Raw genomic sequence first — 21,612 nt, 5'->3', positions numbered from 1 at the left:
GGGTTATTGGGGATGGGTTTGTGGTTTGCGGGTTGTGGGTATGGATATGGTTTAATGGGCCTTTTGTTGGGTCCCATTAGATTGGTTGTTTCGGTTTCTGAAAATGTCCATTTATTAGTCATAATATTGGGCCTTGAATGGATGTATGGGACTGTTGCTAGTTATATACTAAAAAATTATTTTTACAGATTTTTTTTAAATTGTTTTTTGATTACCAAACATATTTTGGGTTTAAAAAAAAAATAAAAAACGATAGATATATTTATTCATTCAATGTCTCGGTTTACAATGGGAAAGAAAAATGTGGAAAATTCTTCAAGCTAAACAATGATCTCTTTAGTCTTTATTCTCTTTTAACACTAACAAGAGCTAAATAACCTAAATCAACTCTGTTGCATTTAATAGCTCACTAACAAAATAAATGAACCTAAAATTTTTACAAATTATGAAAATGTCCTCAAGAATTCAAGTGAGTTCCAAAGGATATATTTTGTTAGAGTTTGGAAGTGCCACAAGTTTAAACTAAGAATTTTCATTTAGGAAATGAGGTTGAAGGGAAACTCTAATATTTTCTAACGATATTAATTTTTATTAGAAGGTGCGACTATAGAAGTTTTATGTTTTTTATCACATTTTTTATAGAATAAGTTTGAGATTGTTATAAGTTACATGATCAAGTTATTATTTACCATGACAACACCATGACTTTTTTTTAATCATTTTAAAAAAATTATGTTAATAATTATTAAATAAGTTATAATTAAAATTATATTCTTTGAGTTAATTAGATATAATATTTTTTTAATTAAAAAAATTATCAATCTTGTATTTCATTCAACGTGACTCTTGGCTAAGAGATTTGTTTAATAAGAAAGAATATTATTTAAGAGATCCTTTGCCACAACGGCTTGTTTTCATGTAAATCCCACGCATTGAGTAAGCTTAGAGGTTTTCAATATTAAATAGTCAAATAAAAAATAATAATAATAAAAAAATATAAAAGATAGTAAAAACCAAAAAGAAAACACAGCAACCGCCATTTCGAAGTGGTGGTTGTTTATTTCCTACCTGACATTCAACACCAAGCTGTCATTCATTCTTCAATCTCAAAGCAATTCTTCCTTTCGTCTGGGTTCTGGGTTTTTCTAAAAAAGACCTTTACTTTCAATCTCGGTTCTCCAAATTCCCTTCTATTCCTTACCCAAAATCATTGCTTTTTTCGAGTTTTACTTTCTTCCATTTACAATTCTCTTCCATACCCTCTTTTTTCTTTGTGGGGTTCCTCTAATTCTCACAAAATTTAGTCCAAGATTGGATTTTGGCCATTTTGAAAACCACCCATTTGATAAATTGCCTAAGAGAATGCATGTTCTTGGTTTAGAATGGTTTTGATGGTTGTTTTTGTGGCAAACTCAGTTGGGAGTTCATAGGAGAAGACCCTTTTGGATATTTTTGACCAATTTTGCGTTTCAACACCTAGAGTAGTTGCTTTGTAATCATGGCGAGTTCTGAGGCACACCCTGATTTGTTGAGGAATACCCCATCAAATATTAAGAGGTTGGAGGTTGAGATTGAACACAGTAAGGGCAGGCAGAAGTATCTTGCGCAGACTAGGAGTCCTTCCGATGGAGGTGATGTTCGGTGGTACTTTTGCAAGGTCCCTTTGGCTGAGAATGGTGAGATTTTTCTTATTTTCAAATAATTTTGGAAGCATATGGTTTATCTGGTGCATGGTTAGAGCCCAAAGTGCTTGATTTTGTTGTTAAGATTAGAAAATGTAAAGAACTTAAAGTCAATGAGCTCTAGCTCAAATGGGCAAATGCACATCCTCTCCTCTCCTTGTAAGAAGATAGTGATAACAAACTTACCTGGCATATGAACTATAGCTCATATGACATCACTAGTGGAGGATAGTCAATGAGCTATAGCAACTGGTATTTTCTTCTCCCATAATAACTGGTTGGAGGGTGAGGTTGTGGGGATCCACTTAATGTGTTTAATTACCAATGGAAAAAGATGTAAAGAAATTTAGGCTTAAGAATCTTACTTGTAGTTCATTACCTTCCTTATTTCATGTACCGTTTATTTCTTGGAAACGTTTAACAATGCAAAAAATAACATCTAAAATTTGATATTCATTCTAGTTCCTCAGTTGCTTGGTGAAATGAGCAAACTGAGAGATATGAGCTGGACTGTGTTATTTCTCTCTCTCTTTTTTTTTTTTTTTTAACACAGTTAAGAAAGTAACGTGAGGTGGTTCTACTTGCCATCTGATTTGGTGGTTCTTAGAGTGGAATTAATGTTGGTTGAAAAAAGGGATAAAGTTGAAGGAGAATGTTTGTGGAAAATTTTGAAGTTTGTGAAATAGCTTTGCGCGAGTCTTTATATGCTTAAGTGCAAAATTACAAAGTTGTAGCTTCTGCAACTTTTTAATAAGCAAAATTCTTTCCGCAGTTTATCTAAGTTGAAGGGTTTGTTTACTTAAAAAAGAAAAAAGGGAAAAGAGAAATGAAAAATTAAAGGCGACATGTTCAGAATATCTCGAGTATAAGGTAGATTTATGGCATGCTGTAGATGTTAACGGTTTAATCCTTGCATGACGTTGGAGTTTCGAGTTTCATGGCAGGTGTAGGAGCTGATTGGCTTCAATTACTAGCAAGTTTAATCTTTGATGCTCAATGTAGCACTGAAATATCATTTTGTTGTATTTACCTATAAGAAGATGGTATGGATCCTCATTTTGGGGTCGGGTATGGATTCTCAACATATTAGTTAGGGTCAGCCATATGTATTCTTTGTCTCCATTCTACTCTATCTAAAGTCATATTATATGTTACTCTCTTAATTGACATATCCTTTTTTATTACTTCTGGTAATGTGATTTTTAATCTTCCTCCACCTTTTTTTGTTCCCTCAACTTTGATAAACTCACTATTTCTTACTGGTGCATTAGTTCCTCTACCTTATTCGATGACTAGGGACTTTACCAATTGAGCTAACTAGAACTCACATTAGATGCTATAAGCTAAAAATTCCTCATAGTATGCTTGTAAATTGCCTGAAAAATTCTCTATGCTTTCCTGTGCAAGTGCCTTGCTTTTGTTTGATATGACCTATACATATTAATCCAGGTTTGTTTGCTTAATGAGTGGGAGAATAGTGTGGTAGGAGTCCCTTTAACATAACTCATTCTGCTGTATGTCTGGAATAAAAAAGTATATGTGTGTGTGTTGTTTAACACAAATTCACTAGTCATGCTTAGGAAAAAAAGGAGAGAAATAATCATGATGCTTACAAATTCATGAGAAGATTGATATTTCTCCCTGTTATTCTCTGCTAATTTATGATCAAACAACTGCATTGCTTGCTTAATAGCCTTAACACTTCTTTGTATATATATTTTCATTTCGTTCCTTCTTTAATGTACTTTATAAGCATTAGCACATCAAGGTCAAGTATACATCTTGATGACATTCTGGTGCTCTTGTTTCTACAGAGCTAGCTGCCTCAGTCCCTCGCACTGAGATAGTGGGCAAGAGCGATTATTTTCGTTTTGGGATGAGGGATTCTCTTGCGATAGAAGCATCTTTCTTGCAGGTAACCTTTTTAGACTTTTTAGCTAGTTTAATAATAAGCTTCTCCCTTCATGTTCATCTTGGATTGCTGGATATCTTTAAGAAACTACAGACATAGGAAAAAAATGCTGAATAGTATCTGTTGATAGTGATTGGTTTAAGCCGGATGATTGTTATTTGTTGAGTTGGCAGCTAATCTAAATGATTTTCTCTATTAATTGAATCACTTCTTGAATATACATTTACAGCAAGAAGAAGACTTGCTCTCTAGTTGGTGGAAAGAATATGCAGAATGTAGTGAAGGTCCAAGAGGACGACCCAGCTCTAGTAAGGTGGATAAGCAACAAAGTGGATCTTCTTCGGGGGGTGCTCGATCAGCCCAACTATATGAAGTTGAAGAAGAGAGAGTTGGTGTCCCTGTAAAGGGAGGACTCTATGAGGTATCTTTAAAAAAGAATTGTTTCTGCTTTAAGATATTCTATCTTTCGATATATATATATATATATATATATATATATATATATATAGTTTCAGTAAGCAATCTATCTTAATAGTTTTCTTTTTCAGGTGACTTCTTCTTTGAAAATTCCATTTTGAATTGAGACAACTACTAAATTTGATGCATATATTTGTTCTTTGATCAATATAGATGAGAACTTAATAGAATGATTGAAAAAGAGGAAAAGATTGTCCGAGTCTTTAATTTCTTAGCACCTCTCTCGATGAAGAAAATTTAAGACCTACAGAAGGGATCCTATAGAAAATCAGAAAAAACCAATTCAGGTCTAATGCTTTGTTAACATTTGAGAAAACCATGTTGCTCTTGGGGAAAATGGCAAAAATGGAGGGGGAAAGGGAATGAAAATCATGCAGAAGATTGTTTTACCTTATGGTATGTCAGTGTGCCTACCTTATAATATGTCAGTGTGCCTTTTTAGATGACAAAGGCTTTGTTTACTTGGCCTGTATCTTATTTGGTGATAGTTGATAGTTGTCACTTTTGAGCTCAATTGAACTTTTATCTATAATTCAAACCCTCATGAATCTCTGTAGAGGTGGAGACTCATAAATCTCACAAGTCAGCACAAAAAAATTGTTTTGTGCTCATGCTTAGAGGAAGGTGGTTGACTGAAGTGACCAAGGCCATCTTTTGTAACACTGTTTTGAGTACAGAGTGACCTTTTTAATTCATAATTGAAATCAAATTTGGGTTTGTGTAATTATGTCATTAGCAATCATCAAAGAGTTATATAGTGGAGATCTATTAAATGCCAAGGAGAAGAGAGGACTGATATATGGTGGAACCGCTGTACCTTCCTTGAATCAGGACCAAGGATCTGAGGTTTTGTTTTACTAAACTTATTTTTAGCTTATTCGTTTATTTGGCTAGGTAAAGCTTTTTAAAGCCTAAGCTTTTTAGGTATAGTTGTAAATTTATGCAGCTCTCACATTCACCACTTTGAGGTCATGATGATATTATACGAGCATTTTGTTTGGAACCCTTGAACCTGTTGATTGGTTGCCTTGGGCCACCTTTATACATTTTACTAAATTAAGTACCTGCTCCCAACTGCAGTTTTGTTTTTTGGTGGGGTTAGGATGGGGGCAATAGGGTTCATCAGGTCACCATATTCTTCAGAGGTGTATGCAGTTACATTTTTTTAAATGAGCTTCGTCTGGACCCATTCTTAGCGATGGGGAATTGTGGTGGATTCTGCTGGTTATATTAGTTGTATTTTCTATTTTGTTCTGTCCAGTTCAAACTTTAAAATTGGTGTGATAGGCTTCCTTAATGCCAACTGTCTATGGCAAGGTTCACAACAGGATCCTCTCAAGAACCATTTGCCGTCCCTCAACTCTGAGTCTGAATTTGTTTCTTATATAATTTGTAGCATCCACCAGCCTCCCCCGAACTCTGAATCTGATTTTGTTTCGTATATTATTTGTTGGTAATAATAGGCAATTACCTTAAATCATATATCTTCTTTGATCCTTTTGTTAATTTTACAATTTTGATGTATTTATTTTAGTGTCTGAAAAATTTCTTAGAAATGATATCCTATGGTTTTATAGGCATTTTGAAGAACTTTGTTGTTTTTGTTTAACTTAAATCATTGTTTGTAAAAGTGAAATTACAATATTTATGCAGGTAGATTTAGTGAAAAGACATTGTTTCCCTGTTTATTGGAATGGAGAAGATCGGCGTGTTTTAAGAGGTCATTGGTTTGCCCGTAAAGGGGGCCTTGATTGGCTTCCACTTCGTGAAGACGTAGCTGAACAACTAGAGATTGCATATCGTAGCCAGGTTTGCTACAATACTGGGTTTTGACATTTTGGATTATTATGTCTTTTGACTACAAGGATTTTATATGTATTTTATTCATTACTACTAGTTGTCTGTTATGTTCAACCATGTATATGTACGACACTAGAGTAAGAAAATTTGAAATTTACGTGGATGTTGAAGATTGTGTTTTCTTCTTTAAGCCTAAAGAGTACATAATTTAAGGTCCATGGTATAGCTTTCAGTTGTTGCAGTCCGCATATTCCTTTTTAAAGATTAGTAAAATTTTAAAACGTTTAAAGTTAATATAAGATCTTTGCACCCTTTGGTTAAGCGGAGATTTGTTTTTTGTTTTTTATTTTTTATTTTTTTATTATCTTGTTTATTAAGTTATAAACAGATGATAAAAATGAATTTCTTGTATCCAGGTTTGGCACCGTCGAACATTTCAACCATCGGGTCTTTTTGCAGCTCGAGTTGATTTGCAAGGCTCTACCCCAGTATGTGTATTGTTTTTGTAAAGCAAGAGTCCCATTTAACTCATTGTTAATATCTGGTGCATGAATACATCTTGGGGCTGTTCTTGTAGTGGTTGCATGCACTTTTTACTGGAGAAGATGATACTTGGGAGGCTTGGCTCAATGTTGATGCTTCTGGTTTTTCTGGTGTAATGGGTTTTAGTGGAAGTGGAATTAAGATAAGGCGTGGCTATTCCACATCTCACTCACCAAAACCTACCCAGGTTTCTAAATTTTCTCCTCTTTAGTTTTGTAGAAACTTTATAGCCTTCCTTTTTATTTCCTATTATATGTTTGTACAACATATATGGCTTATGCCGATGGTGTTTGGACTCATTCCCCCTTGAAAATAAGGGTGGAGGGTTCCTGTATGGGGGTTTGAGTTGTGTTTATACTTTACAAACAAACACAGACATCGACAAATCCAACCCCCCCCCCCCCCCCCCCCCCGACACGCACACAAACAAAAGGAAAACCCCCCACATATGTTATGCTTGTATGCATGTGTATGGGAACAGTTGTTTCCATTTATGTAATGGCTGCTACCCCCTGCCTCCCCCGCCTTTATCTCTTTTAACAATCATTTGATCTTCCCCCTCTATTTCTCTTTAGGATGAATTACGTCAGCAAAAGGAGGAGGAAATGGATGATTACTGTTCACAGGTATGCACCATAGCATTCTTCTTGTTATGAGTTTGTTCATTTTTTTAATGCACTTTGTTGGTAATATTTGTATGTTTGTCCCTATATTTTCCCCCCCCTCTAATTTAGACATGTTGTCTTCATTAAAACTTTAAGAATCTTGCAACAGTTTTGATATTACAAATATGAGGTGTGGGAGGATAAATATATAAGTGATATCTTTTAAGTAGTCTCAAGCATTTCCTCAGTTCAATGGACAACAGATTTTTTATTTTTTATGCGAATGGACAACGAATTGGGTGCGGTGTTACCATGGTAGCTAAGCAACTAGTGTTTTGTTTGTAGCTAAAGAAACTGTGCATATTTATAGTTAATGTGATTAGATGTTGAACACAATTTTTAACCTGTGGGCTGCATATCTAATAATTTGGGCCATCCAATGTAACATAAAGTTATGTGGCCAGAACCTTATAATCAACTTACATTTTGGCTATTAGATAGTTTCATCTGTGTTTTTCCACAATTGTTGCATAAAATTATAATTTTAAGAGATATTTTGTAAAGAATATTATCTTGGGCTTAATTTGTTCTACAGCATATTTGGAGGGCTGTTTGTATTGTCTCTTTAATTTGAAGGTAAGGTCTGTTTCAATTATTAAAAGCAACTTCAAATTATAAAGCCAGATATTTGATTATGGCAGTACTCCATGCTTGATGTTTTTTATTCGTAGATGGCCTGATCTTCCTTTGTAGGCTGTAATGGAGCTGATTGAACTTCTTGTTTAAGCTAGGCTCGATCTCCACTTGAACACTTCAACTTAAGCTCCAGCTAGGTTCAGTCACCATTTAGGGGCCCATGTCACCCAAGGGAATTTGGTTAAGCATTTTTTCTTCCAGTATTTATCTGTTTTTATAGAAAGTGTCACCCCCCTATTATCTGCTCTTGTTCAATGTGGGTCACATAAGTAGGGTGGGGATTAGGTTAAGCACAGAAGTTTTAAGATCAGAGGATAGAACCTTGCTCAAGTACTTCATATTTTTTGGGGGGTGTATATGGGAAGGTAGTTTGAGAGCTCCCACAATTTTACATCTTTGCATGATTCTAACCTGATCAGGAAAGAGTAAGATTGAATTAGCCATTCCTTAGCAGGGTTAAGTGGACCTTGAGATCGCTTGAGCTATTGGGTTTCCTTGGGCTTTCAGTGTCACTTTGTAATATGGGGCTTGCTTGTGACTATTTATGTCCTTCTAAAAGAGTGGGTTCATAAGCGAAGTTGTACCATGTTCGAGTTTGACCTGCTTTTATTGAGCTTGGGATTTGCATGTTTTTTATATGAAATGAGACCAGCTGAGCATCAGTTGTTTGCAAATGGCTTGACTCAGTTGCAACCTTCAATAACTCTTCTGTGATAGACAAAAAGGGGAAAGATAACGTTATTTATTTATATTCATTTTCTTTGTTTCAACTTTTCCTTTCTTCTTTTGGATCCATGGTATGGCAACCATGTCCAAAGACATGTTCCATGCAAGTGTTACCGGCTTGTTTTGTTGAGACAGGTGTGTTAAGGGACAAGTCCATATGCATAACTAGATTTCATGTATTGAACCCAGAAACTCATCTTCCTCTTTAGTATTCAACACAATAAACTACCATATCATTTAAATGATCTTTGTTTGATTGAAATTGTTCTAGGTACCTGTTCAACACTTAGTTTTTATGATTCATGGTATTGGTCAAAGATTGGAGAAGTCTAATTTGGTTGATGATGTTACTAATTTTCGCCATGTCACATCAAGTCTTGCTGAACATCACCTTACTTCACACCAACGTGGCACTCAGAGAGTCCTTTTCATCCCATGCCAGGTAAATGCTGCCAATTTATTTTGTGGATATTTTTTTGGTTACATGAATAAAGAATTCCTAGGCATTTAGTTTCCTATGATATTGAGAAGATCAAGCTTTGTTTATTTGAGGAAAATAGGATATAGAAAATATGAATGAATGGATGAGGTTGGACAAGCTATTTGTTATAGTGATAACTATCTTCCTCCTTTCCTTTTTTTTTTCAAAATTTTTTTATTGGTAATTTAAAACCCTATGGGTTTTGAATTCACAAACTCACCTTCCACCCATTCTTATGGAGGAGGATGTGCAATTTGAGCCAAAGCTGTTCAATTTCTCTCTCTCTCTCTCTTTCTTTCTTTCTTTCTTTCTTTGGTGGGTAAATGTGAGATTATCATAATGTTTAGACTATATTGAATCAGTCACATAATTTGAGATGAATGTGGAGTGAATGTGCTTATAATCTTCTCAAACTGATATGCCATTCAAAAGGTGGAAGCACTCTCCTTCAATTTAGGGCATTATAGCACATTTATCATCAAATTATAGGGGTTTCTTAAGCTGCAAATTCTATTATAGGTCACTTGTTACTGCTCTATAGTATTCTACAATCTGTCTTGGGCATTGTGTTTTAAATTTATTGTAGAGATTTATGCCATTAACAGATTCACCATCAGTTGTCTATTTTCATAGAGATGGCTATGCAATTAGCAAAAAACATGGTCCCTAAATATTTAAGCTATTCCTGCAAGGAAAACAAATTGATTCATTGATTCTTGAAAACATTGATAACAATGGTCCTAGCAATCTATTGGTGTAAGCATGTTTAAACCATTTTCTGAAATATAGAAGTAGCATAAGAAGTAGATTGAAACTGAAAGTATTTTTGAGTATGCTTTTATACAAATCTTTGGAGGACAAAATTTGCAATGTTTTTTAAAGCAAGAAAAGTTCTTTAAATAAAGTTGTTAACTGGATAGTGCCTTATGTTAAGTGGTGCAAGTTGTAAGGAATTCAAATTGTTTTCAAAAAGGATAATGGTTCTTCTGTCTCCTTTTTTGAAAGATTTGAGTGCTTGGGTTGGGTTGTATATCTTGTTAATTGGAGTATTTGGTGTTTGTATGTACTCTAACTAACTTGATGGTATTTGTATTCTAGTGGAGAAAGGGTTTGAAGCTTAGTGGTGAAGCTGCAGTTGACAAAATTACTTTAGATGGAGTTCGAGGTTTGCGTGTCACGTTGAGTGCAACTGTTCATGATGTCTTATACTACATGAGCCCCATTTATTGTCAGGATATTATTGACTCGGTATGGCTCGTGTTCTCTTGTAGTCATTTCTGTTTCTATTTTTTAGTTCTTTATGTATAATTAGGTTGAATCTATTTAATTTCAGTAAAATCATCACTTATTGGAAAAGGATTTTTTCAACTCCGCACTTCTAACTATCCATCCATTTTATAATATTCTGTTGGAGATATCATTTTCACTGTTGGCAATTCTTAAGCATCTTCATAATACATATTTTATCAGGGATACTTTTTTCTATTAATTTGTCTATATCATAGGAATTTTTCTCCTTCCAGTGGGGGGGTAGATAGGAATTCATGTATTGAGTTAAGTTGTTGGAGGCTTAATTCATTAGTAAATTAATATTCTAAAACAGTACAAGGAAGGTTAATTCATAAGTATATTAATACATAGGTACATTAACTCAGTTCCTTGCTTCCTTTTAATTGTTGGGGGGTGGTGGGGGGGGGGGGGGGTAATTTCATTATATGGAAATAATGAAACTCTAATGTTGCTACATAAGCTTTTGAAAGTCTACATTTTTTTCACTGTCATTATTCTAATATATATTTTAAATTGAATTTAAATTCTACAAACCTTCTTTATTTACATCCTCCATTAAAATCTTTCCACATCATATTTTCTTTAAATAGTATAATGTAGTTCTATATAGAAACACCATACTAATAAATGCCTATTAATAGCTACCATAAATATCAAATTTCATAGTTAGTGAAGAGAGAGAGAGAGAGAGAGAGAATTATATTTTGTTTTATTTTTCTCTGCATTACATGGGTTATTGATCAGTTATTTTATTAAAAGAAAGGTTAGTGTATGTGATCATACACCAAGAACTAAAATACCATGATAAACAACTGTTGGGGTTTCCTTTAAAAAAAAAAAACCCTACTGTTTGGGCAATTATTCTTATTTAAGTAGTGGGAGAGGAGGAAATTTCATTCCATGAAAATAATGAAACATTACCTATAAAAAAAAAAAAGAAAAAATTGAAACTTTATATTCCTTTGTTAGACTATTAAGGAAGGTTGGTCTACATTATCATACAGCAAGTTCTACAATACCATGATAAACACATGTTAGGGCTTCCTTAAAATAACAACACCACCAAAGCTGTAGTCCCAAAAAAACTGTTTGGGAAATTATTCTCTATTTAAGAAGTGGGACAGTGTCACAGTGATCAGATTAAGATCCAGTTAATTTAAGAGTATTCATGATATTCTAACATCCAAGTGTCAAATGGGTATCAATTGCACCATATGACTGTAGGTAAACAAGATTAGAAAGAACTGGCTGGTGCAGCATAAAGCTGATGCAATACCAGTCATGACGAGGTAGATTTACAATAAAGAAACAGATTATAGCAAAAGGTAGGGAGAGGTATAAGAGTTGGGGTCTCCAGGCTCTAGTGGCACAAGAAGAGATTTTTTAAGTCTTAAATTTCAGATATCATATGAAAAAAGAAAAAAACTGTGTTCATAAGGCGCTTAGAAGACTAATGAACAGGTTTTTTTTTTTTTTTCTTGATAAACAGATTCATATCAGCCTTGTAGGGTTTTTTTGGGTAAAAGGTGTACACTGAAATGTGCTCTGGGTTTGGTCTCATAGGAATTTGGTTATGATCAATGAGAGGATCATTAGAGGATTTTTATGCATACATATGCAACAGTTGCAAGGGATTTGCTGATCATAGTTATTGATTAAGGAATTCTTCATGCATTACCTTTTGTTGGAGATATCTTGAGCATATAAGATTACATTGATTTGTATTCTTTTTTGAAATGACATTAATAGATATATTTGTATTAAATATTTTATAACTATTTATTTTCTTCCTCAGCAACTTCAGCTGTTGCTCTGAAAAAGTAAATTTTTTTAATTAGTAGTGACCAACTCAAGCTATTAAGGACATTGGAGGTAACAGCATGATTAGTGCTTGAATTGATAAAAATACTTCCTTCCCCAGGTATCCATCCAATTAAATCGGTTATACTTGAAGTTTTTGAAGAGGAATCCAGGCTATGATGGAAAGGTTTGCAGCGGAATGCATCCCTGGTTTTTCTAATTTTTTAAAATGAAATATAAGTTATGTGCATAGAATGATATGAATCATGCTAACATTTATATAGGTTTCAATATATGGGCATTCGTTGGGAAGTGTCCTTTCCTATGATATTCTCTGTCATCAGGAGAATTTATCCTCCCCATTTCCAATGGATTGGATGTACAAAGAACATGCTAGAAATGAAGAATCATCTCCTGATGTGAACAACCAGTCTTCTCTGTGTGACTCTTTGACAAAGCTGGAGGATAAAGATTTCACGGTTGTTAATGAAACTGAGGACAGGGTGGATCACTTTGAGGACAAGATTACTTCACAAACAGATTTAGATGCTGAAAACGAGGAAGGAGATGCTGAAGATTCCTCAATAATTGTGGGTCCTATCACTTCAGATTTAGATGAACTTACTGCAAAGGCTTTGGACTCCAAGCAACCAGGTGGTGAGAAAGACGTTGATGAATTACTTTGTGATTCTCGTGACATACTTTCTCAGAAGAGGGATGCCTTGAGTGAAACTACGAACATGGATTCTGGCATCCAGATTGAGGGTTTGGAGAAAATGACTGAGGACATGTGTGAGGATGAAGGCAATAAAAACAAAGCAATCAAATTGCTGAAGAAAGAGGTGTCACTATAAAAAATGATCATTTTTCTTCATGAGTTTCTATGGAACCTTTTGTATAACATGTAATATTTGCTGCTTCAGATTGATTCGTTAAAGACCAAAATAGTGGAATTGGAAAAGCGATGTGGTGGTGGAGATACAAGGTTGCATCAAGGTGACCTCTAATCTTCACATAAAATTTTCCCCCTTTTTTTGTGTTTATATGTCTGAGTTTTGATGTGTAAAATATACAGGAACTAAGGAGGATCTTACAACTATTCAAGAGCAACACATAGATGAGAAGCTGCCATCTGGCCAAGATGATGCACCAATGAATTACACCCCATATATTAAGTACACGAAGCTTGAATTTAAGGTAAAGAAGGGAGATTTCTGGATCCTTTATTGTGCAATTTCTTTTTTCCTTTTTGCATAATGGAGTACCTTGTTCTTTACTTTATCTAGTGCTTGTGGATTTTCAAAAGTAAATGCTTGCATCTCTGAAGAAGAATGAAATTGGTTCTATGTTTAGTTGCAAATCAGATCTGCTCATATTTTGGTATGGGTATATTTTCTCATATGACTAAAATCTTTTACATCAGGTTGACACATTCTTTGCAGTTGGATCGCCTCTTGGAGTATTCCTCGCCCTTCGTAATATTCGTATTGGCATTGGTAAGAGTTAATATGCACATGGATTTAAGACCCTGTATATGTATTGGTGCATGAATATCCTTTTTACTAAGAATGTTGATATCTCTCTGAAATCTTCCAAAGTTCTTAAATGATTATAATTATCTTATGATTAATTAGTCTAGATATTTAGTTCGTACTGATCGTATAACTTTCTTTTCCAGTATGAGCTAAAGTGTTTAACATCATGCGTTTATACTTCCATGTAAAATTTCCGCTTTTTTAGAGACTAAAATGTAACTGAACTTGATGCTCAAAGTTTCTAATCAATGTTCATTCAAATACTTATTTGTGGACAAGAGCTTCCGTATTTCTTAATTTTGAGTTGGGCTCTGACTATTTTTTTTACTTTATTTAAATGTAATCTACATGATAAATAAGCAGAAGTCTGTGCGGAAAGTTAGTTATCTATAAATGAGTTTGTGGTGTGTGTTCTCCTAGTAATGGCATAGGTTTGTTCAGGATTTGGTGAATTTTGGTAGGTGTCAGTCTTTTCTCTTGGGGTTGCTAATTTGCTTTGTAGCATTAGGCTGTGTCTTTTTCTTTAGTTTTGAATTTCTGTTACTCTTTTATAAAATTAAGTAGTTTCAGATACGTGTTCCGGATTTAATGACTTGCTTTTCGTCTTCATCCCAGGAAAAGGAAAGGAATATTGGGAAGAAGAAAATATAAGTGAAGAGATGCCAGCATGTCGGCAAATGTTTAATATTTTTCACCCGTTTGATCCTGTGGCATACAGGTCAGTCATAGTTCCTCTATTACATTGATGTTTCTCGTTTTTGTTTTGTTTTCATTTGCTTAGTAGACATTGTATTTTGTTAGAGTTAGGTGTATGAAGGGCCGGATGTGGTTTCAACCAGCAAGTTTGTCTTTCCTCTTCTTGATTTTGTTGGTGGATTGATTTCTGTGTGCTAGTTTCTGGTTCCATTTTTATTGATTTATTCATCATTATTTGATTCCTCTTGCATACTTAGATGTGTACTTGGGTTGCAACTTGCAACCTTCCAATGAACTTATTTGGTAAGTACTTTTAATTAGATCTGTGTAAAAGATGTAGTATTGATGGCTAGAGAGGAGAGAATATAAAAAGATTGTGTGAGCTTAACTCCAGTGTGTTTGCCTTCTCTTTTATATATCATTTATGAAGTAAAATTACAAGTTTTCTCATGTTGAATATTAACAAAAGAAAAGAGAAAATGGTGCGTGTAAGGCATTGCATTGCTTACTTTTAAGGGAAAATGATGTAAGCAAGACATATATTTCAGTGTGCTATTTAATAAATTTAACTCAACTGCTGGAAATGGAGAAGGGCCCCCTTTCCTCCTCCACTCTCTTGCTCTTTCTACAAACTGATACAAACGCACACACACCTACCCCTTTTTTACTTTGCACAAACATACATATCAAACCATGGTGGTATAAATCAGCTATAAGTTTTGTTATAGTTGTTACCATTTTTCCCTTTTATATTATTTATTTGAATTTGGTAATCTATGGCAACATTACAGCACATTAAAGAATATTTTTTGAAATTTCTTCCAGAATAGAACCACTTGTCTGCAAAGAATACACCAATAAACGCCCTGTTCTTATACCTTACCACAAGGGCGGAAGGCGGTTGCATATTGGATTCCAGGTACGGCTCTTTAACAACACATAAATGTGGATTAAAGTCTCGTTCTCTCCCTGTTTTTAATATGCTCATGGTCTGTGGTGTAGGAATTTACTGAAGATTTGGCAACTCGTTCTCATGCAATCATGGATCATCTACACTCCATAAGGGTGGGCTCTATTAACCCTTCCAAAGTTAATATATCTCTCTAATTTCTTACATGCAAGAGTCTTATTTTTCAGAAATAGATCTTAAAGAATGAGTCTAATATGCAAGTCCTGTGTCATAATTGGCATGTGATTCCATTCTTCTTTGAGAGTTCTCGACGCAGAACGGATTTTCATGAATAATAAATAAAAGGGGAAAAAAAAAATCCTAGACTTCACCACCTAAGGGTGCTTAGAATCACCACCAACTTGTAGAGAAAACTCTAACTCAAATTTATTTATTCAAATTGAACCGTCTCAAACTATTCTTGGAGTCTCTTTTTAATAGGTTTCAAGGCTTACATCACTTTACAATTACATCCCATGAAATCCTCAATAAAATTAAAGCCAAAATTTAAAATTCAAAATTCAAAAATGAAATCTTGTATCTTAAATAAGAAAATATTTGTAATAAATAAATGTTAGAATTCTGGTTAAATGATTAAATTAACCATTTTCTAACACCTTAAGCTTTTGGGGAATTAGTAATTCAACATGGTATTAGAGAAGGAGGTCCTAAGTTTGATTGTTGTCTCCATTGTACCTCCCATTTAAAATTTTAAAAATCCCGTATGTTGGGTCCCATTTATCAAGGGGGATTCTAAGCCCACATGTGAGGGGGAGTATTAGAATTATGATTAAATTCATCATTTTCTAATAGTTTAAGCTTTTGGGAAAATTGGTAATTTGACAATAAACTCTGAATAAATTTGATTGTGCTCTCTACATCACTTCTTTTTGTTAGGGTCACTGGATCTTTACACACATTCTTTAACTTCTTTTCTAAGCTTTATGTCAGCCACAAGTTTTAATTTCAAATGCGTAGTAACATTACATTCTGAAGAGCTGTAAGATAATATAACTTCCTTGATTACCAATTAATAGTGGAAGATAAAGAATATTGTAGTAGATATGTGGCTATGGTTTGGAGATGCTCCCTTCTGCTTCAAAATTTTTTGCTAACATCTTAATTGTCGTCTGAAACTTTGGTTTTATTTCTCTTGGTGATTGATCAGCACCTGCCTTTTGATCAAGTTTTCTATTCTTTTTGCCTGCTTTGAGCAAGCAGATTTTAGGTGATCATATGGTTTCTCTCTAGACATATTACTAGGTTAAAATTACAGTTTAGGGTACCTGCATTATGGAAATAGGTTAAATGGTTCTTGTGAATGAAGTTGGCAGAGAGGAGTAAGAAAGGGCTCATAAAAGAGTTGACAACATTTTGAGTGGGGCTTCAAAAAGAATCTAGATATGGAAAGCTTTGGGTGGGGGAAGGTTGCTTTAATTTAACTTTCCCTTTGCATTTTTCTTTTTCTTTTTACACTCCGTTTGTTTCGAAGTAAAATATTTTACTGAAAATATTTTCATTTTACCCTGTTTGACTGCATACAAGGAAAATCATTTTCAAGTTTTGTTTGATGTAAAATGTGAACATCATTCTAACTCACAACACACCGGATCAATACATATCCAAACCATAGATGGCATTCTTTAAATACAAGAGAACAATATGGGGGGACAAATGCGTAGGATAACAGGGGATTGCAAGTGGATCTTGTGGGATCTTCTGGCAGAGAACGGGCTGCAGGATAGGATTGTGAGAGATTCCCAGCAGATAACAAGATCAGTACCACTAAAGGGAGGACCACAATTCTCTCTATCCATGAATATGACTCAGGTAATTGAAGCAGTGAAGGGAAATCCCTGTAAGAGATGCATTCAATTTGAGAACACTTGCAGTTGTCATTACCATTTCAGATTCATTGTAAATTTGTAACGGTCTGGCCATAGCCACTTGCTCAGCCCTGTGTAATTAGATTTGCAGTTCAAGCATTTCTGAGCCACAACATGGAACTGTACCTTTGATTTATTACCGCAATCATTGCAAAGGATCCAAAGCATAGTCTATTTGGAGCTACAAGAGGATCACTGGTAAATCCAAAGCCACAAACCCATGGAAAAAATAATCAAGATTTACCACAATCATCCCATGAGAAACAACTGAAATCTGCCACCAAAATGAAAAATTAAGACCCATGAAAAACAACCCACCCACGCCGTCCATCAAGCCACCAACATCCTGCCGCCATCAAGTCGTCAAGAAACCCAAACCGTACCTGAAATCCTTCAAACAATTGAGACCCAAAATCCATCAACCCAAAAACTATCCAATCTCAATCTCCAAATCCACCTTCGACCCACTAAAAGCAAGCTCCACCACAACTCAATCTCTAGAAATCCAGCTAAACAAGATTGATAGTGGCGCCCGAAAAAAAAAAAAAAAAAAAAAAAAACAGTGAAAGGAGAGATGGAGAACAACGAAAATCAGTTAGGAAAATGAGAAATCGAACTTGAGAACTGAAGGTGGCATCGATGACATGGAGCTAGTGGTGATGGGCGGCGCTGGTGAAAGGAGAGCCAGTGTTGGGTGGTGCTGAAGAGGATGGAGCTGGTGATGGGTGGGAGAGAAGGGCTGACGGTGGGCTGGGTTGTGGAGAAAACTAAGAAAGCTTGAGATGACAAAGAAAGGCAGTGTATCGAGAGTCAGGACACAGAGAGTGCAACAAATGTAAAATATTTTACCAATATTTTAAGCGTAAAATATTTTACACAAATTTGCCTTGGGTGGTTTCATTGACTGAAAATATTTTACTTTTGACTAAACATTTTACTCCAAAACAAACATCGTAAAATGTGAAAATATTTTCTTGAAAATATTTTACATCAAAACAAACAGAGCGTTAATATCAATAACTGGGATTATAATTCCCAACTTATTAGTGGGGAATCAAATGTCTCTTTGAAGATAAATGAGATTGAAAATGAAATAGAGTATTCTTTAGTAATTTTAAAGGGGCATGTGCCTGGGGGCGGGGTTTCATTTCTTTGAAATTGTGGCTATGCTATTTGGTGAAATTTAAAGGTGGATTTGCCAATGAGCTGTGGCTCAATTGGCACTTCCTTGCCCCTTAGAATGGGGTGTACAGATTTTGAAATCCACTAGATGCCGTATAACTTGCCACTTAAAAAATAATGTTGGAGTTTGAGCTCTTGAATCTGTTGGTTTCAAGTACAATGGCACTTGTACACCACTAGTTATAAATTTAAATCTGGAAGAAATGCCTTAATCTGGAAATACCACTTTTATATACTTATGTATGTGACTTTTAAATAGTTTTTTTTTTGCTAAATAGTTAAAAGTAAACATTCGTCCTCTTCTAATCCTAGAAGTTGAAATATTTTCCAAATTAATCTTAAGATTGTCACATATACTACAGCTTCTACTTGATTGGTGGGTTCAATTTTGGCTTGACCCATAATTTAGCATGGCCATTGTCAGGTTCCCATTTCTCTCAACTTTGAATGAAGTAGTGTGTATGTGCATCCAAATTGACTACACTGGTTAGGCTGGTTTCCAGTTTGGGAGGATAGAATGCTAGCTCAATAAGTAATCATGCAAATATAAATAATCTCATATCGTTTCTGTTTATGATTAACTGTTCTCGTATTCATTTATAGTACTAAGTGACGTTGAGCTTCAGTCGGGCCCCTCAATCACTCTGTTACATTTTACCATATTATATGTGTGTGGTGTTTGCTTTTTACTCATGCAAGATGTTAACTTCTAAGCTTTATGCTGTTTAAACAGGTCAAAGTACTCACAGTTTGCCAATCCAGAAGCATGGATAGACTAGAAGGTAACATGATCTTTCACCCTTCTGTTTTGCATTACTTTTCCTGTTTCCCCCCTTTCATTGTTACTTCATATTCTCCTCCTTCTGTTCATAAAGGTAAGGAGGATTGGGGTAATATATCTTAACAGAGTGGTACTCTTCCAAGTATCTACATCAACCCCCCACCCCCTTTTCTCCATGCCCCTGTTTTTTTTACAAAAAGAAACAAGAAAAACAAATCAAACTGTTGCCCCATGACCAAAAAATAATTTTGATACTATAATCCAGCTCCACTGAGTGGTGGCTCAAACTAATCAGTATTTATTATGGAAATCCATTTTTTGCTATTTAAGCCTATCTACGGTTGTGTGGAGAAGTATTTTAATCAATCTTATATTCTTTGATCTATATTATTAATACGTGTAAAAATTCTAATGTTTATATTGCAGAAGAGGGAGAGGATTCCCAAGAAAAAGAGGGGAGATCATATGGTTCTCTTATGATTCAGAGATTAACTGGTAGTGAAGAAGGACGGATTGATCACATGCTTCAAGTGCGTTGTTTTACCAATTTGATGCTAAATCTTACAACCATGTACATGGGCATGCACATGCACACACTGATACTGCACATATATTTCTAATGATAACTGGGATTAGCATCTTGCATTTGTTACTTGTTAGAAGTCATTAAAAATGGATAAGGTAGTACCAGTTCAACATACAAGGACCTAATCTGATCATTGGAGCAGCTTTCTTGCTAGATTCTTTGTATGTATCCCCACCTTGTTGCATGCTAATCTTAAAACAAGGATATGGACATGGTGCTGTGTACCCAGCTCATGTAGGTCTTGGACATGGCAGAATTAAGATAAATGCCATGATGTGAATGTTAAGAGGGTTCAGATGGATGACTCACAACATAAGGAAAATCAAATGAGGAGTTGAGATATTGATGCAAAGATTGGCATTGCATCAATCAAGGATAAGATGCGGGAGTCACCTCAGATGGTTCATTATGTGTAATGAAGATCTACAGATACACTAGTTTAAAAAAGTTGATACAAGTGGAAGGAGTCTTAAGAGTAAGCCAGTAAGGGGATTAAAAAAATACGTGGGTAGTAGTAAGAAGATTTCCAAAGAGTTAGCGAAGAACACAACTTTTGAAGTGTTGAAGTGGAAAAAGACTCATGTAACTGATATCAATGTTGTGATTAAGATTAAGTTGAACTTGAGTTGTATTTGCATGTTGAAATATGTTTTTCCAATAATAGTTTGATGTTTTTCGTGCAGGATAAAACATTTGAGCATCCATACTTACAAGCCCTTGGAGCACATACGTAAGTACCCACTTTCTACTTTCTTAAAAAAGTCATTTTATACATAATTTTGGTTCTGTCAAGTATTGCTTGTTATTGGGCAAGTACTCACTATCTACATTGTGTGCAACTATTATCATCTGCCTTCCATCATTAACTTCTCGTTTGAACATTTGGCACAAAATGGTCATGCAATTAGCATGTAATGATTAATGTATCTGATCCCACCAAACCATGTTTAAGCAACAACTATCACTATGATTCTTCTTATGTGTTTACATTTATTGGCCTTTTTTTGCATTTTTTCAAGCTATCCTATTTGGTTCTTATCTAATAATCTGTTTCTGCTAACCATCAGGTTTTCACAATGTCAATGATTACTATATACTTGCAGTTGCTAAAAAGTTTTTCTTTTTTCGTTTCTCTTTCTTATTCTTACACCACAGAAGGGTTAAAACATTTTTAACAAAATGTTAGATTGAGTTTAGGATATTTATGTTCTCAGAACTTCTTTTTCATCTGTTCATAATCATTTGATAAATTGCACTAATCTTTTTCATTTGTTTGTAATTGTTAAATTACCGATTGTCCTAAAAGCTTAAGCTATTAGTATATGGTAAATTTAATCATTTAATCATAAACTTCTAACACTCCCCCTCACATGTGGGCCGAAACTATCATTTAAAAGGTGAGGCCAAACACGTGGGAATTTAAATCAGAGGTAGAATGGAAGGGACAAGGATCAAACTTAGGACCTCTTGCTTTGATACCATGTTAAATTATCGTTGTCCCAAAAGCTTAAGCTATTAGGATATGGTAAATTTAATCACTTAACCATATACTTCTAACAATAATCTTGTTTATGACTAGGAAGCTGAATTAATAACATAACTACAAAGAACAGATGTAGCACCAGCTTGAATTAATAACATACGTACAACAGCAAAATCCGTAGGCAACAAAAATTGTCACAAATCCATAATTTCAGTCAGAAAGAAAGAGATCAAGTTGCAGAATTGGAGAAAAAGATTAGGGAAAATTACATTTTACACCATATATTTTGGGGGTTCTTTCAAATATAACCCAATAATTGTGGTTCCAAAATAAATCCTATAATTTCAAAAGTTTCAATTAAAATCGTGAAGTTTAAGACTGTTACAAATTAAACCTTATAGTTTTGTTAGTTTCAAACTCTGGACTTTTAAAATTGTATCACTTTAAACTCTGGGCCTTTTGAGTTTGATTGTGGGGTTTAAAAATTTAACAGTTTTCTTCT

The 21,612-nt window shown here is 34.5% G+C and overlaps 1 protein-coding gene across 18 annotated transcripts in view; it reads left to right on the top strand.

Annotated features, from left to right (window-relative positions):
* The first annotated feature begins 1,031 nt into the window (after positions 1-1,031).
* The window catches only part of LOC126700170 (phospholipase SGR2), a 116,330-nt gene continuing 95,749 nt past the window's right edge, over positions 1,032-21,612 (top strand). For 2 of the 18 annotated variants that reach the window (XR_007647062.1, XM_050398187.1), the window contains exons 1-20: positions 1,035-1,676; positions 3,497-3,597; positions 3,824-4,015; positions 5,725-5,880; positions 6,288-6,359; positions 6,449-6,601; positions 6,990-7,040; positions 8,713-8,883; positions 10,021-10,170; positions 12,134-12,199; positions 12,297-12,854; positions 12,936-13,008; positions 13,088-13,209; positions 13,436-13,508; positions 14,163-14,265; positions 15,069-15,162; positions 15,246-15,308; positions 18,994-19,042; positions 19,468-19,571; positions 20,311-20,357. Coding sequence is in view for 16 of the 18 variants with exons in the window: in XM_050398187.1 (XP_050254144.1) it covers positions 1,499-1,676; positions 3,497-3,597; positions 3,824-4,015; positions 5,725-5,880; positions 6,288-6,359; positions 6,449-6,601; positions 6,990-7,040; positions 8,713-8,883; positions 10,021-10,170; positions 12,134-12,199; positions 12,297-12,854; positions 12,936-13,008; positions 13,088-13,209; positions 13,436-13,508; positions 14,163-14,265; positions 15,069-15,162; positions 15,246-15,308; positions 18,994-19,042; positions 19,468-19,571; positions 20,311-20,357 (2,576 nt within the window). In the remaining 2 variants the exon portion in view is untranslated. Of the gene's footprint in view, positions 1,677-3,496; positions 3,598-3,823; positions 4,016-5,724; positions 5,881-6,287; positions 6,360-6,448; positions 6,602-6,989; positions 7,041-8,712; positions 8,884-10,020; positions 10,171-12,133; positions 12,200-12,296; positions 12,855-12,935; positions 13,009-13,087; positions 13,210-13,435; positions 13,509-14,162; positions 14,266-15,068; positions 15,163-15,245; positions 15,309-18,993; positions 19,043-19,467; positions 19,572-20,310; positions 20,358-21,612 lie in introns of all 18 variants that reach the window. The other 16 variants (XR_007647061.1, XM_050398193.1, XM_050398195.1 and 13 more) reach the window with 15 other exon arrangements.

This window comes from Quercus robur, chromosome 9 (genome assembly GCF_932294415.1).
Source record: "Quercus robur chromosome 9, dhQueRobu3.1, whole genome shotgun sequence".
In the NCBI taxonomy this organism is placed as follows: domain Eukaryota; kingdom Viridiplantae; phylum Streptophyta; class Magnoliopsida; order Fagales; family Fagaceae; genus Quercus; species Quercus robur.
The sequence above is the reverse complement of the archived record's forward strand: the minus strand, read 5'-3'. Positions and strand labels throughout refer to the sequence as shown.